Raw genomic sequence first — 16464 nt, forward strand, 5'->3', positions numbered from 1 at the left:
CAGCATGTGTTGAAAAAATGTTCTGGGGGGGAAAAAAAAGAAAAAATGCTTCAGTAAAAGTGCAAATGGCTGTTGTTAACTATTTTCAGTTTATTCTAAACTCTAGACTCACTTGAAAATGCCAGTTTCACTGAAGTAATCTTATCTTTAAAAAAGTCCTTGAAAAAAATAGCAGTTAATAAAACATTTTCTAAAAATAGCCCTTTTACAGAGAAAGTCTGTAGTTTAATCAAGTTAGTTTATTCTCCTGGCTTACTTTCCTTATATAACAAGTAATTTAGACTATTCCTGCACTTGAGATAAAGCTTTATATGGTATTTTGCTGATAGTGTTTTTAGAGGTCAAAAAATGTAGTGCTTCTTACCTGCTATTAATCTATCCCATCTTTAATTTACTCTGGATGAGGCTAGGTAAATATGAGTTTTAAAATTTGGTTGGATAGATTGAAATAACCTGGTGTTTCCTTCACTTCAAGAACCTGAGATATGTATGTTTGAATTTCTACTGTATTATTTTTAGAATCTTTTGCTCTTGTCTGTTTCTATTCTAAGAATTCTCTTGGAACCTGTTTGAGGGTAGTAGTTCTTGTGGGTGGAGAGTGATAGAGGGGATGGAACACAAGTGTAAACTGGATTCCTTTGGTCTGGCAACTGGGCGCTTATTGCCGAAGCATTTCTATTTAGTATACATAACTCTGTGTCCAGAAGAAAGGACATAGAATTTCCCTGTGTGACAGTATGTTAAAGTTGTAGCTTTTTATAGTTTAGCTTCCTTGCCTTATTAATTTTAACAATTTGTTGATGGTAACAGTTTTTAAGGGTGTTGATAATTATTTTGATAACTTAGCTGTTACTTTGATTTGTGAATTCACGGTCTTCAGAAGTTTTATATAGAATTAATATAAGAACATTTGTTGAATTATAACATCCTATTAATGTATTTTCTGGGCTCTGTTTTTCTTTTTTCTTCAAAGATTTCGAGGGAGAGTGAGTGAATGAGAGAGAGAGAGAGAGAGAGAGAGAGAGTGCGCGCGCGAGCATAAGCAGGGGGGAGGTGCAGAGGTGGTGGGAGAACCAGATTCCCCTGCTGAGCTAGGGGCCTAACTCAGGGCTCAGTCCCAGGACCCTGGGATCATGACCTGAGCAGAAGGCAGATGCCCAACCCACTGAGTCAGAGCCACCAGGTGCCCCTGGCTCTGTTTTTCCATAGGATGTCAGTAGCTTTTTTTTTTTTTTTTTTTTTTTAAACCTTATGCTTGCTCTGTAAACTCTCAGTATTATCTTTGGAGTTTTCTTGCTGGATATCTTAAGCATTAAGTAAGATTTTTAAAATTAGTATTTTTAAAGATTTTAAAAGGTAAATTAAACCCACTGTGGGGCTTGAACTTGTGACCCTGAGATTGAGAGTAGCATGCTCTACCAACAGCCAGCTAGGTGCCCTGAGACTTTTTTTTTTTTTTTAATATTTATTTATTGGTGTGCCTGAGCTTAGTCATTTAAGCATCTGCTTTCAGCTTGGGTCATGGTCATGGGGTCCTGGGATCAACCTCCATGTCAGGCTCTCTGCTCCGTGGGGAGCCTGCTTCTCACTCTCCTTCTGCCTGCTGCTCTGCCTGCTTATGCTCTTTCTTCCTTTCTTTGTCAAATAAGTAAGCAAAATCTTGAAAAAGAAAAGAATAAAGATTTATTTATTTATCTGAGAGGGCAAGTGAGTGGGGGGTTGGGTAGAGGGAGAGAATCTCAAGCATACTCCCTGCTGAGCACAGAACCTGATGCTGGACTCAGTTTCACTGATCCTGAGATCATGACCTGAGCTGAAGTCAAGAGTCAAATGCTTATCCGACTAGCTACCCAAAACTCCTCAGACCTTTTTAATGAACAGGAATACAGCAGTTCTGACATTTCAGTCTTTAGAAGCATGAACTTGAGCCCATCATTTTTTTCTTTTAATTTTTTGGGGAAGGATTTTATTTGTAATATTTCTTTTTTTTTAGATCAATTGTAATATTTCTGCCAAAAGTCGTTTGTAGAAACAGTTGATGTATATATAACCCAGAGCAGTAAAGCTTAATTAAAGGAGAAAAATAATTATTTCCAAATAACAGTATGTCAACATAAAGTAAGCAATGTACCTTTCATGTTTCTCAAAGCAGTATAATTCTGGTTCAGCCAAGGAACTGGGGACATTGTTTATACCCTAATCACAGATATTGAATATAGATTGAGGATTGATGATTAGAATGTGAAGATACAAAATTTTAATGTTTATACTGACGCAATGAATTAGTAAAATTGTAATAGTTTGAAACAAAGTTTATGGTTTTCCTGATTGACAAATGAGGATCCAGGTACATTATATCAAAATATTTGGCTATAATAGCAAGGCTGTTAAGATTTAAAGTCCTTTTTTCATAAGTCAAAAAACTCCCATCTTAGCATCCATTCAGTTTAACCTAAGTTTATTTCCATACATGCAGATTTTTATCACCAGATGGCACTCCTGTAAGAAGAAACTCTCATTTTGTTATATTTAATATACCTAGTTTATTTTTAATAAATGAGAGCATAGAGGAATAAATAGTTCAAAAGGTGAATGAGGAAAGGGTCACATAATTCAGAAGAAAAGCAACTGTTTGGAAATCTAAGTAAACTAAAAATTACTTTTTAGTTTTACTCCAGGAGCACCACTCAGATTTTGGATGTTCATTTCTTAAAAAATATTTTATTTGAGAAAGAGTAAAAGTGAGAGAGAGAGCACAGAGGAATAGGGCGAAGCAGACAATCTCCACTGAGCAAGGAGCCCCATTTGGGGCTGGAGCCCCATTTGGGGCTCGATCCCGGGACCCCGGGATCATGACCTGAGCTGAAGGCAAGACGCTTACCTGACTGAGCCACCCAGGCAATCATTTAACTTCAGATACTTGGGGATCCCTGGGTGGCGCAGCGGTTTGGCGCCTGCCTTTGGCTCAGGGCGCGATTCTGGAGACCCGGGATCGAATCCCACGTCAGGCTCCCGGTGCATGGAGCCTGCTTCTCCCTCTGCCTATGTCTCTGCCTCTCTCTCTCTCTCTCTCTCTCTGTATGACTACATAAATAAAAAAAAAAAAAAATTAACTTCAGATACTTAAGATAGAATTATATAATGCTCAGGTGATTTTAGAAATAAGTAATGCCTTTACTTCAGAGATACTATTATGTTTTAACATGTCTATGGTACTTTATAGTTTAAAAAAGTATATTCATGTGTATTTATTCATACTGGAGAACATTAAACTCAGGAGAAGCTCTAAAAATACTCCTGACAAAACAGTTAACCTTCTTCTATTTAATATGACCAAAACAATAAACCAGACCAACAAAACATCAAAATGGTTAAACTCAGAAAAATGATTCAAAATGTGTACTGATAGTGAGAGGCATACAGTAAGTTTTGGGGCTCCTGGTGGCTCAGTTGTTTAAGCGTCTGACTCTTTTTTTTTTTTTTAATTTTATTTATTTATTTATTTATTTATTTATTTATTTATTTATTTATTTATTTATTTATGATAGTCACACACACACACAGAGAGAGAGACAGAGAGACAGAGAGGCAGAGACATAGGCAGAGGGAGAAGCAGGCTGCATGCAGGGAGCCCGATGTGGGATTCAATCCCGGGTCTCCAAGATCGCGCCCTGGGCCAAAGGCAGGCGCTAAACCGCTGCGCCACCCAGGGATCCCTAAGCGTCTGACTCTTGATTTTGGCTCTGGTCTTCATCTGAGGGTTGTGGGATGGCTCCATGCTCAGGAGAGAGGGAGGCAGAGACATAGGCAGAGGGAGAAGCAGGCTCCATGCAGGGAACCCGACATGGGACTCCATCCTGGCTGGGTCCCCAGGATCAGGCCCTGGGCTGAAGGCAGCGCTAAACCGCTAAGCCACCCAGGCTGTCCCAGGCCCCTATCACATCTAGAGATAGATGTGAGCAGCTCTTCATTGCTGATGTAATATATGTGTCTTGAGGAAATAGACCTTTTTTTTTTTTTTTAAAGATTTTATTCATTTTCATGAGAGACAGAGAGAGGCAGACTCCCTATAGTGAGCCTGATGTGGGACTAGATCCCAGGATCATGACCTGAGCAAAGGCAGATGTTCAACCACTGAGCCACCCAGGCCTCCCTGGACTCTCTTTTGTTTAAAATCCAAATTCTTTTATTTTGTGGGGTATTTCAACAAGGAATTGATTTTTTTCTTTTTCTTTTTTTTTTTTTAAGGAATTGATTTCTTAACCTACATCTTTGATTATACATTTAAGTTGTGATCCAGAGTTTCTGACATTCAATTTGCTTTTGTGGTAACATGTAGATTAATGCCACTATATATTCATGATTTCTGCTTTCAGTTGAGGTCCTCTGTGTCACTCTTCAATTCTTTTTATCTGTTTTTTGTTGTTTTCCCCTTATACTCAACCTTAGCAGCTGTCATAAACCTTTGCTGTTTTCTTACCTCTACCCACCTTCCATCTGGTATTCCTTCTCTGCAGATGTTTTTGTCCATTTTACTAAAAACAAGACTGATACAACACACACTGTATTGATGTCTCTCCTAATCATAAAAATTTAGCTGCTGTTATGCTTCTCCTTTTTTTTTATTCTGCTGGACTTGGGGAGGGATTCATCTTGCCCAAGGGGATCATTTTTCATCACTGCTGTTTCCGTGTATTACCTCTCAGTTATCTTCTCTTTAGCCTATGCATAGTCTGTCTCTCTCTCTCTCTCTCTCTCCTTTTTTTTTTTTTTTTAAATAGAGATTTTACATATTTATTCATGAGAGACACAGAGTCAGAGATAGGCAGAGAGAGAAGCAGGCTCCGTGCAGGGAGCCTGATATGGGACTTGATCCCAGGACTCCAGGATCATGCCCTGGGCCAAAGGCAGACAGGTGCTCAACCACTGAGCCACCCAGGTGTCCCTCTCTCTCTTTTTCTTTAAGTTTATTTATTTATTTTTTTAGTAATCTTTATACCCAACATGAGGCACAGACTCATGACCCTGAAAATAAGACTTTCATGTTCCCCAGACTTAGCCATCCAGGTAGGTGCCCCTAGGTCTCTTTTATTAAGTAAATATATATATATTAAATTGTGTGTATCTCCTATATTAGGCCCTAGAAGAATGACGGTGATAGGACAGAAATAAACACTGTCCTCAAGGGGCTTACCATGTGTTAGACTTGCTCAGTGTTCTTCATCCTTGCAAAGCTCTGCTTTGATGCTCTGTATCTTTTAGCTATCACCTCTTTCAAGTATGCTTAGTTTGCTGTCTCTCTTCCCCAGTCATCTTGACTTTTTCCTCCCCACTATTTGTTTTTTTAAGATTTTATTTATTTGTTCATTAGAGACCTAGAGAGCAGTAGAGACACAGGCAGAGGGAGAACCAGGTTCCCTGCAGGGAGCCCGATGTGGGACTCCGGGATCACACCCTGAGCCGAAGGCAGACGATCAACAGCTGAGCCACCCAGCTTTCTCTCCTTACCACTATTGAGGTTTTGGTCACTAGTGACCTAGTTTCAAGAGTTCCAGTGGACATTCCATTGAGTAACGTAAAACTTTTGAAATGTAAAAGATTTTACTTCATGTCACTTTAAGTAATGTTATTCAACATAGCTATTTTTCTGAGTGTATATGACTGTCATGGAAAGTTAGGGAGATGGTAAGGTATTTAACAGATGCACTTTGGGGCTTGATTCTGTGTGTCTTATTTTCACAGATTTTTGTCTCTTCCAGCCTGCTCTCTTGTGACTGTTTCCCTAGTTTAGGATTATGAAGACAATATATATTTCATAATATAGTACCTAGCTTGATTTGTAGGCTCTGTAGCCCAGGAAATAAGCAGTTAGGACTCCCTGTATTACATTTTAATGGTCTATGTAGAACCTTTCCGAGTTTGATTGCTTGTTTTTTGTTTCTTTTTCTAAAGATTTGTTTATTTGTGAGACAGAGACAGACAGACAGTGGGGTGGGGAGGGGGGCATAGGACGAAGAGAGAGAACATCGCACGCAGACTTTGCGCTGTGTGTGGAGCCTTATGTGGGCTTATTCCTAGGACCCTGAGCCAAAACCAAGAGTTGGATGCTTAAACGATTGCTCCACCCATCTGCCACCAGGTGCCCCTTGACTATGAATTTGACTGTTGTGGGAGTCTGCTTGAGAATCTCTTCCTCTCCTTCTGTCCATCCTCACCACTCACTCTTACACTTTCTCATAAATAAATGTTTGGATTTGACTGTTGTAGGTAACTGATACAAGTAGAGTCATAGAGTATCTGTCCTTTTGTGACTGGCTTATTTTACTTAGCATAATGTCCCTGTAGTTTATCCATAGGTAGCATGTGTTAGAATTTTCTTCTTTTTTGGGGTGCCTGGCCGGCTCAGCCTGTGGAGCATGAGACTCTTGAACTCGGGTTCATGAGTTCAAGCCCCATGTTAGGTACGGAGCCTACTTAAAAAACAGAATTTCCTTCTTTCTTAAGGTGGAATAATAGGGGGGCGGTGGAATAATCCATGGGTGGAGCAGCGGTTTGGCACCTGCCTTTGGCCCAGGGCGCAATCCTGGAGACCCGGGATCGAGTCCCACGTCGGGCTCCCTGCATGGAGTCTGCTTCTCCCTCTGCCTGTGTCTCTGCCTCTCTCTCTCTCTCTCTCTCTCTCTCTCTGTGTGTGTGACTATCATGAATAAATAAATAAAATCTTAAAAGAAAAAATTGGAATAATAGGGGTGCCTGGCTGGCTTAGTTGGTTGATCATGGGACTCTTGATCTTAGGATTGTGCACATTGGGCATGGAGCCTACTTAAAGTAAGAGCTAAAAAAAAAAAGTTAAACCATAGAATATTACTTAGCCTCTTTTATGTATATATTACATTTTGATTATCTCTTCATCTTGATAGAAACTTGGTTGCTTCCACTTTTTAGCTGTTGTGTATAATAGTGCAATGAACAGGAGTATACAAATACTTTGTCGAGACCCTGCTCTCAGTTTTTTGGGTATATACTCAAGTGGAATTTACTGGATGAGATAGGTTTTTTTGAAGGTTGCTATACTGTTTTCCATAGTGACTGTTCCATTTTCCATTTCTACCAGTAGTATTTAAGGGTTACAGTTCTCTGCATTCTCTACAAAATTTAATTTTATTTTTAATTAATTTTATTTTTATTTATTTTTAAAGATTTTAGTGAGAAAGAGAACTTGAATTGGAGGAGCAGAGGCAGAGGAAGAAGCAGGCTCCATGCAGGGAGCCTGACGTGGGACTCGATCCTGGGTCTCCAGGATCACACCCTGGGCTGAAGGCTGCGCTAAACCCATGAGCCACCTGGGCTGTCCTAAGTTTCTTTTTTAAAGATTTATTTTGTTTTAGAGCACAAGTGAGATTGTGGGTGGAGATGGGGAGAGAGCCTTAAGCTGACTCTGCACTGAGTGTAGAGTCCTACATGGGGCTTGACCTGAGATCAGGAGCTGAGCTGAAATAAAAACTGAGGTGCTTAACCAACTGTACCACCAAGGCCCCCTTAAGATTTGATTTGGTTTGATTTTTTTATTTGAGAGAGAAAGAGTAAGAGCATTAACTGGGGTAGAGACCGATGGAGAGGAAGAGGCAGACTCCTCACTGAGCAGGGAGCTTGATCCTAGGACCCTGGGGTCATGACTTGAGCCAAAGGCAGATGCTTAACTGAGTCATCAGGTGCCTTTGAGATTTCATTTTTTAGTAATCTCTGCTCCCAACATGGAACTTGAACTCACACCCTGAGATCGAGTTGTATGCCCTCCTGACTGAGCCTGCCAGGTGCCCCGACTATAGACTTACATGTTTTTATTTTATTATTATTTTTAAAGGTTTTTCTTTATTTGATACAGAGAGAAAGCACAAGCAGGGGGAGCAGGAGAGGGAGAGGCAGGCTCCCCACTGAGCAGGGAGTCCAGTCCGATGGTGGGGCTCGATCCCGGGATCATGACCTGAGCCGAAGGCAGATGCTTAACCAACTGAGCCACCCAGGCACCCCCTTAAACCATAGACTTGTAGATTGCATTAGTAAATATTGACTGAATTGTTGCTAGGAAAATGTAAAATCTTAATGGATCGTTTCTTGAGAATTTGTGTTTTAGAGAACTTATGTTTTATCTCATGTTTCCTTCTTACCTCTGAATTTTATCCTTGCCTTTTACTATGATTTGGACGTTTTGCTTACTACCATGCTTGCTTTCTTGCAGATTTTCTATTTTGTACATACGTTATTTTGTATATACTGTATATGATGACTTCGGTGAGCAGTGACCGTTCCCGAGGTGCTCGGGAAAAAACACAGATTTCAGCGACACAGGCAACACAAGTACAGAAACAAGTAGTACAGGTAAGTTTTTATGGAACTCTTGTTTTGTGTAGAGTTAATTAGGGAGCACATAATTCTCCTTTTTAGGATACCTTTGGATTTTGAACTTTTTTTTTTTTTTAAGGAGATTGTATTCCCTGGGAAAGAAAAATATCATTGATCCAAATACTGTTGGTTGTTGTTCCTTATCTGAGTGTGAACTTTTTCCTTTTACCTATTAGCATCTGCTTTTTTTTCCCTTTTTCTTTCTTTCTTTCTTTCTTTTTTTTTAAAGGATTTTTAAGTTATTTCTACTCCCAATACGGGGCTTGAACTTAGAGCCCTGAGATGAAGAGTCAGATATTCTACCAGATTGAGCCAGCCAGGTGCCCCTCCTTTTCTTTATTATTAATCTAGGTATGTACCTGAATGTAGTATGAAAATCCAGAATATATGGACAAGTAATTCTCTGAAGTAGAGAAATAGCTGAATTATAAGAGACTTAGAAAAAGCTGCCATTTCTTTCAAGCATTATTAGCTGGGGAGAGTCTTTTAAATATTAAGATGACTTTTAATTAACAAGGTCCATCTGTATAATAAATATATGTGTGTGTGTGTGTGTATATATATATATATATATTTTTTTTTTTTTTTTTAAAGATTTTATTTATTAAAAAAAAAAAGATTTTATTTATTCACGAGAGAGACAGAGTGAGAAGCAGGCTCCATGCAGGGAGCCTGACGTGGGACTCGATCCCGGGTCTCCAGGATCATACCCTGGGCCGAAGGCGGTGCCAAACCGCTGAGCCATCACGGCTGCCCTGTATAAAATATTTATTTTTTATTTATTTAATTTCAAAAAAGATTTCATTCATTCATTCATTCATTCATTCATTCATTCATCTATTTATTTATGAGAAACACAGAGAGAGAGAGGCAGAAACACAGGCAGAGGGAGAGCAGGCCCCATGCAGGGAGCCCAATGCGGGACTTGATCCCGGGTCTCCAGGATCACTTCCTGGGCTGCAGGCGGCGCTAAACTGCTGAGCCACCCGGGCTGCCCTGTATAAAATATTTAATGTTAAATAGTCCCTCCTTCTAGGAAGCCTTGATGGCTCAGTTGGATAAGTGTCTGACTCTTGATTTTGTGTTAGGTAATGATCTCAGGGTCATAGAATTGAGCCCTGATTTGTTCTCTGTGCTTAGTGGGGGATCTGCTTGAGATTCTTTCCCTCTCCTTCCCCCCCCTAAAATAAATTAAAAAAAAAAATCTTAAACAAATAGTCTCTCTGTATGAATTTGTTTATATTGTTATTTTAAATGAAGTTGTATAATTTAAGTAAAATGTTAAGTATAGTATCTGGTACAAAATTTAGCATTTTATCCATTGTTATTGAGTAGATTTATAAACCTTTTTTCAGAGGCCCATCATAAATTTCAGATTGATGATTTGACTATACATTGGTAGCTAATTACAAGTACCCTGTTATAATCAGTCATAACCAAGTGCCCTGCTGATGTTAAGGGACACAGAAAGTAGACTTTACTTGATTGTTGCTTTACATTTTTCAGTATAAGGTTAGCTTTGTGCTGGGACACCTGGGTGACTCAGCGGTTGAGCTTATGCCTTTGGCTCAGGGTGTTATCCCAGATTCCTGGGATCAAGTCCCGCATCGGTCTTCTTGCATGGAACCTGCTTCTCTTCCCACCGCCCATGTCTCTGCCTCTCTCTGTGTGTCTCTCATAAATAAATAAATAAAATCTTTTTTTTTTTTAATTAATTAATTTATTTTTAAAGATTTATTTATTTATTCAGAAAGAGAGAGAGGGAGAGACATAGGCAGAGAGAGAAGCAGGCTCCATGCAGGGAGCCTGACGTGGGACTCGATCCCGGATCTCCAGGATCACGCCCCAGGCTGCGGCGGCACTAAACCGCTGTGCCACCAAGGCTGCCCAATAAATAAAATCTTTAAAAAAGAAAAAGGTTAGCTTTGTGTTTTACTTCTATTAATAGACTTATATTCTGCTATTCAGTGCTTGTTCCTAACTACATTTACCCCAGTAGATAATTATTCACAACTGAAAAGAGTCTCTTGTTGGAAAAATTGGGACTTTTGTACTAGGCCCTCCCTTTGTAGGTGAATGCTTAAGAGGTTATTCATGAAAGATTTTCTTATCACAGAAGAAATATAAGTTATGAGTAATCATAGGTGCAACCCTGCTTATAATCAAATAGATACAAATTTATTTTTTATTCTATACAAATTTAAATGACATTTTGTTATTTATCAAATCAGTCAATATTAAAAGTGTAATCTTTTTAGGGGTGCCTGGCTGGCTCAGTTGATGGAGCGTGCAACTCCTGATCTTGTGATTGTATGTTTGAGTCCCACATTGGGTGTAGAGATTACTTCAAAATAAAATCTTAAAAACGGGCAGTCTGGGTGGCTCAGCGCTTTAGCACTTGCCTTCAGCCCAGGGCATGATCCTGGAGACCTGGTATCGAGTCCCATGTTGGGCTCTCTGCATGGAGCCTGCTGCTCCCTCCACCTGTGTCTCTGCCTCTCTCTCTCTGTGTGTGTCTCATGAATAAATAAATAAAATCTTAAAAATAAAACAAAATAAAATCTTAAAAAAATGTAATCTTTTAAAGGCATGCCAAAGTAAATGTTGGAAATGTGAATTATTTCCATCTCCCACCCAAGTAGAGTCAATGGACTGATTTCCAGTGAGTCAGAGTCTCCAGACTGGAGGACGGAGGGCTCTCTCTTCCCTTCTTTTTTTTTTTTTTTTTTTTTTTTTTTGCTCTCTCTTCCCTTCTAATGGCTGTTGTCAGTATTAGTTTCTCCATAAGCCCTTTGGGGATGGCTCATTTTATGTAATTATTTTTAAATTTTTTATTTTTTTTAAGGTTTATTTATTCATGAGAGAGAGAGGCAAAGAAACAGGCAGAGGGAGAAGCAGGCTCTTCACAGGAGCCTAATGCAGGACTTGATCCTGGATCCCGGGATCACGATTTGAGCCCAAGGCAGCTGCCCAACTGCTGAGCCACCCAGGTGTTCCTCATTTTATGTAATTAGATGAAAAACTGCTCACTGATTCTTAGACCTTAGATTCCTAATTTTCCTTTATAAAAAAGTTCGTTGAGAATTTATCATAAAAGCAGTATGAATAAAATTGTACATGTTCATTTATCCATTAATCCCATTCTGAGAAGTATTTCCTAAGGAAGCAATCTTAAACCGAGGGTGGGGGTAAGGTTTTATTCTGTAAGATGTTTATTGCCCAATTTTAAATGTCCAAAGGTAGTTTATCTCAGGACACATCTATCAAAGTAGAGGGATATAAGAGAGAAGACTATGAGCTCTTAGATTCTGAATAAAGTAGGTCTGTCACTTTACCAATTAGTTGAATTACTTGTGTGTTTTGACCTCACTTAAAAAATAAACAACCCCAAAAAACATGCTTTGAGAGTTAGAGAAAGTTTCAAGAGTAGTACAAAGTTTCAAAGGATATTAATTCCTAAATATCCTTTAATCCAGATCTCCCAGATATTAACATTTTTACCATGTTTATATTTTTCTCCTTCCTACGAAGAAGAAACTACATACAGCTTTTCCCTAGAACCTTTTGAGAGTAAGTTGTAGATACGGTAAATACCACATCTGAATACTTCCTTATTTTTTTTTCAAGGACATAATTACAGAACACTTATTAAAAATCAGGAAATCAACTCATGTAATCTACAGACTATTACTATTTTCCCAATTGTCTCAATAATGTCCTTTTTAGCTAATTAAGTCCATTATCATCCATTGTATCCAGATGTCAGTTCTCCTCAGTCATTTTTAATCTGGAACTTCCTTTCCTCTGTTTCATAACATTGACCTATTTAAAGAATATGGGTCAGTTACTTTGTAGAATATCTACCAATTATAGCTTGTCTGAAATATTCCTCATTATAATGGGATTATGCACTTTTAAAGATTTACTTATTTTAGAGAGAGATAGCAAGTGCAAATTGAGGGAGGGCGAGAGGGAGAGGGAGAGAATTTCAAAGCAGACTCCTCCACTGAGTGAGGAGCCTGTTACGGGGCTCCATCTCATGACTCTGAGATTACGACCTGAGCCGAGTCTGATACTCAACCAGTTGAGCCACCTGGGCACCCCAGGTTATGTAGTTTTGGTAGAAATACCGCAGAAGTGATGATATCTTCTTGATGCATTGTATCATGATGTTTAGGATATAGGTTTTATTGTATATATACTAGTGATCAATCTTTTTTTGTTTTTTTTTAAGATTTTATTTATTTGACAGCACACAACCAGGGGGAGATACAAGCAGAGGAAGAGGGAGAAGCAGGACCCCTGCTGAGCAAAGAACCTGATGTGGGGCTCGATCCCAGGACTGTGGGATCATGACCTGAGCTGAAGGTAGATGCTTAACTGACTGAGCCACCCAGGTGTGCCCCTTCTGGTGATCAATTTTGTCATTTTGATTAAAGTGATGTTTCTTTAGTATTATGTGGAGAGATAAAAACTCCAGTTTTTTAAAGTGTGACATAGAGAGGTGCTTGGGTGGCTCAGTTATTTGTATGTCTGCCTTAGGTTCAGATCATGGGATCCCCTGCATTGGGCTCCCTGTGGGGAGTCTACTTCTCCCTTTCCCCTCTGCTCGTTGTGCTCTCTCACAAATAAATATTCAAAAATGACATGGGGTATGATACTTTTCAGGATGGTTGTAAGTAATTAGAAAGGACATAGGTTGTATTCAGGAAGTGATAACCTTTACTCATCATATATTCTACATAAGTTACAAAGCTGGAAGATGTCTGCTCCTGATCAACTGAGAAAAGGACCTGAAATTATAGTATGGAACAACTGTTAAAACAAGAAAAAAGACTAGTAGACTGTGTTAATAATTTTTATCTTTGGGTGGTGGGCATAAGGATGATTTAAAAAATCATATGTCATTATATTTTTCCAAATTTTATGGGTGGCGGATAGAAGAAAAACATTTGGCTTGCATGGACAAGCTGTCAACGAATTCACTGTGAAAGTAGCTTAGCTCTGGGGTGCCTGGCTGGCTCAGTCAGTGGAACGTGCGACTCGATTTCTAGGTTGTGAGTTCAAGCCCTATGTGTGACATGGAGTTTACTTAAAAATTAGAAACAAAGAAGAGGAGGAAAGTAGCTTAGCCCATTATAAGTCAAATGAATGGAAGAGATTCAGAGGAAGAGAATTAGTAATGCTGCTTTTCTTGGCAAGACTTTTTTTCTTTTTTTCCTTTTTTTCGGCAAGACTTTTTTTCAACCTTATAGTTGGGTGGTGGATGTTACTAATATTTGTTGTAGGGTAGGGTGCACTAACCTTGTTCAACTTCAAATCATCAGTTGTTTTTGCTTTTTCCCTTTGATTTCACAAGTTTTACAGATTTTTGACACTTGCCAGGGGTCACCCTGGCAAGTTTCCTATCCTACTTGAATTTATATTTAGGATCTTTTTAATCGCATATTTAAAGTAATTTTCTGGGCTACAGTAGTCACAAAGGTAAAAAATATTTTAAGTTCTGATTTAAAATGCTTTGTATTTCATTAATATGATAGGCTAGTATTGCAGTACTGTACTTGCTAAACAGCTGTTAAGCACATCAGACCTGTTTTCAGAAGTTATGTCTAAATGGCCCCGTTAGGATTAATACAGATGGTATCACAGAAGAGAAATGCAAAGAATATTTGAGTCATAGTACTTAAGGTGAGAACATTTAAGTCTGAATAAATTAGTAATTGCTATTTACCTAATATGATTTTACATTTTATTTTATTTTATTTTTATTTTTAAAGATTTGTTTGTTTGTTTGTTTGTTTATTTATTTATTTATTTATTTTATTTGAAAGAGAGAGAGAGGCAGAGACACAGGAGGAGGGAGAAGCAGGCTCCATGCCAGGAGCCTGATGTGGGACTCGATCCCGGGACTCTAGGAACGTGCCCTGGGCCAAAGGCAGGCGCTAAACCTCTGAGCCGCCCAGGGATCCCCTTATTTTATTTTTTAAGGATTTTATTTATTTATTCATGAGAGACCGAGAGAGAGAGAGGCAGAGACATAGGCAGAGGGAGAATCAGGTTCCATGCAGGAAGCCCAATGTGGGACTCGATCCCGGACCCCAGGATCATGCTCTGAGCCGAAGGCAGATGCTCAACCGCTGAGCCACCCAGGCATCCCTATTTTTTATTTTTATCTATGTATATGTTTTTTTTTTTTTTAAGATTTTATTTATTCATGAGAGACACAGAGAGAGAGAGAGAGAGAGACAGACAGACAGACTAGACAGACACAGGCAGAGGGAGAAGCAAGCTCCATGTAAGAAGCCCAGTGTGGGACTCAATCCCGGGTCTCCAGGATCAGGCCCTGGGGCGAAGGTGGCGATAAACCGCTGAGCCACCTGGGCTGCCCTGTATATGTATTTTTATTTTTTAATTTTATTTATTTATTTTGTGTGTGTGTATTTTTAAAGTAGGCTCCACACACAACATGGGGCTGGAACTCATGATCCTGAGATCAAGAGATACATGCTCTACTGTCCGAGCCAGCCAGCGACCCTTGACTTACATTTTAGAAATATGTGGGTAAAACAATATAAAATGAAAATATAAAAATATGTTGAAGCTCCAGACTGTTACCTATAGCAAGATGTTATGATTAATAACTATTCTTTTTTTTTTAAGTTTTTATTTATTTATGATAGTCACAGAGAGAGAGAGAGAGAGAGAGAGAGGCAGAGACACAGGCAGAGGGAGAAGCAGGCTCCATGCACCGGGAGCCCGACGTGGGATTCGATCCCCGGTCGCCAGGATCGCGCCCCGGGCTAAAGGCAGGCGCCAAACCGCTGCGCCACCCAGGGATCCCGATTAATAACTATTCTTATAATCTTTAGTGAAAGTTGTCAACTCAAGTGTTTTCTTACTAATATTTTGTAAGATAGTTTAATAGAGTTGGGCCGAATATTTTTGTGTCTATAACTTGTGTACGTTAAGGAAGCATAGGGAATTCTTAGACACTTTTAAGTTTAAATATTGCTGCTCTTAGATCTGTTATTGGTGATTGTTTTCCCCCTGCCCTATTACTTTTAATCCCACACCCCTTTTGGAAAGATACTATATCCAGAGTCCCTGGATTAGGTGTGTTGTGCACTGTGACATTGTTGTATGCTCTGTTTTCTGTCTGAAACACCTTGAACCAGGCACATTCTATTTCTTCTTCTTTTTTTCTTTTGTATTAAAGATTTATTTTTCTAATTTAGAAACAGAGCATGCTTGAGGGTGAGAACAGGGGAGAGGGAGAGAGAGAATCTTAAGACTCCACGCTGAGTGCAGAGCCTGATGTGAGATCCATCTCATTACCCTGAGATCACAGCTGAGCTAAACCAAGAGTAGGATGCTTAACTGACTGAGCCACCCGGGCACCCACCCCCAGGCACATTCTTCTAATATAAAACAGTGAATGATTGGAGTGTCTACAAGAGGTCTGCAATTAACTTTTTTTCCCAAGTTTATCCTTTTATTTTAGCTCCTGTTTAACATGTTTTGTCCCCCTTCTTTCCTTCCCTATGCCCTTTCTTTTTCCTCTTCCTCCAGTGTTCCTTTCTGGAAGTGTTGAAATTTTTTACTTCTTACATTTTATTAAGAATATGTTCATATACAAACAGTAGTTGAAAAGAGTTGTGTGGCAAGCACCCATATACTTAGAATTAGCTTTTTGATATATTTGGTTTATTACATCTGACTAGCTATCCACTATTCTATCTTATTTTCTTGATATGTTTCAAGGTAAATTAAAGTCATCAGTATACTTTAGTCCTAAGCACTTTAGCATACATACATCTATAACTAGTTTGATATTTTTTAGGTTGCTTTCTCTTTTTTAAGTTAAGTTTACATTTAGAGACATTTTAAGTGTATCAGATAATTATTTGGTAGATACATATACCTGTATAACTCAGTCCCCTCTCAAGATACGGAATATCACACTCATCTCAGAAGGTTCTGCCGATTTTATTATGTTTTCTTGTTGCAGACATTCTACCTTCTTTTAGGGTTCTGGACATCTTATGTACTGCTGTTTGCTTT

General features: G+C 39.0%; 1 protein-coding gene across 6 annotated transcripts in view; it reads left to right on the forward strand.

Annotated features, from left to right (window-relative positions):
- Nucleotides 1-16464, forward strand: part of UBAP2 (ubiquitin associated protein 2) — a 121820-nt gene that overhangs the window by 25822 nt on the left and 79534 nt on the right. For 4 of the 6 annotated variants that reach the window (XM_072728090.1, XM_072728094.1, XM_026008964.2 and 1 more), the window contains exon 2: nt 8240-8379. The exons of the other annotated variants lie outside the window; for them this stretch is intronic. In XM_072728090.1, coding sequence (XP_072584191.1) covers nt 8281-8379 — 99 coding nt within the window. In that variant the 5' untranslated portion in view covers nt 8240-8280. The remainder of the gene's footprint in view (nt 1-8239; nt 8380-16464) is intronic. 6 annotated transcript variants of the gene reach the window in all.

The sequence above is a fragment of the Vulpes vulpes genome, chromosome 12, assembly GCF_048418805.1.
Source record: "Vulpes vulpes isolate BD-2025 chromosome 12, VulVul3, whole genome shotgun sequence".
NCBI lineage: Eukaryota > Metazoa > Chordata > Mammalia > Carnivora > Canidae > Vulpes > Vulpes vulpes.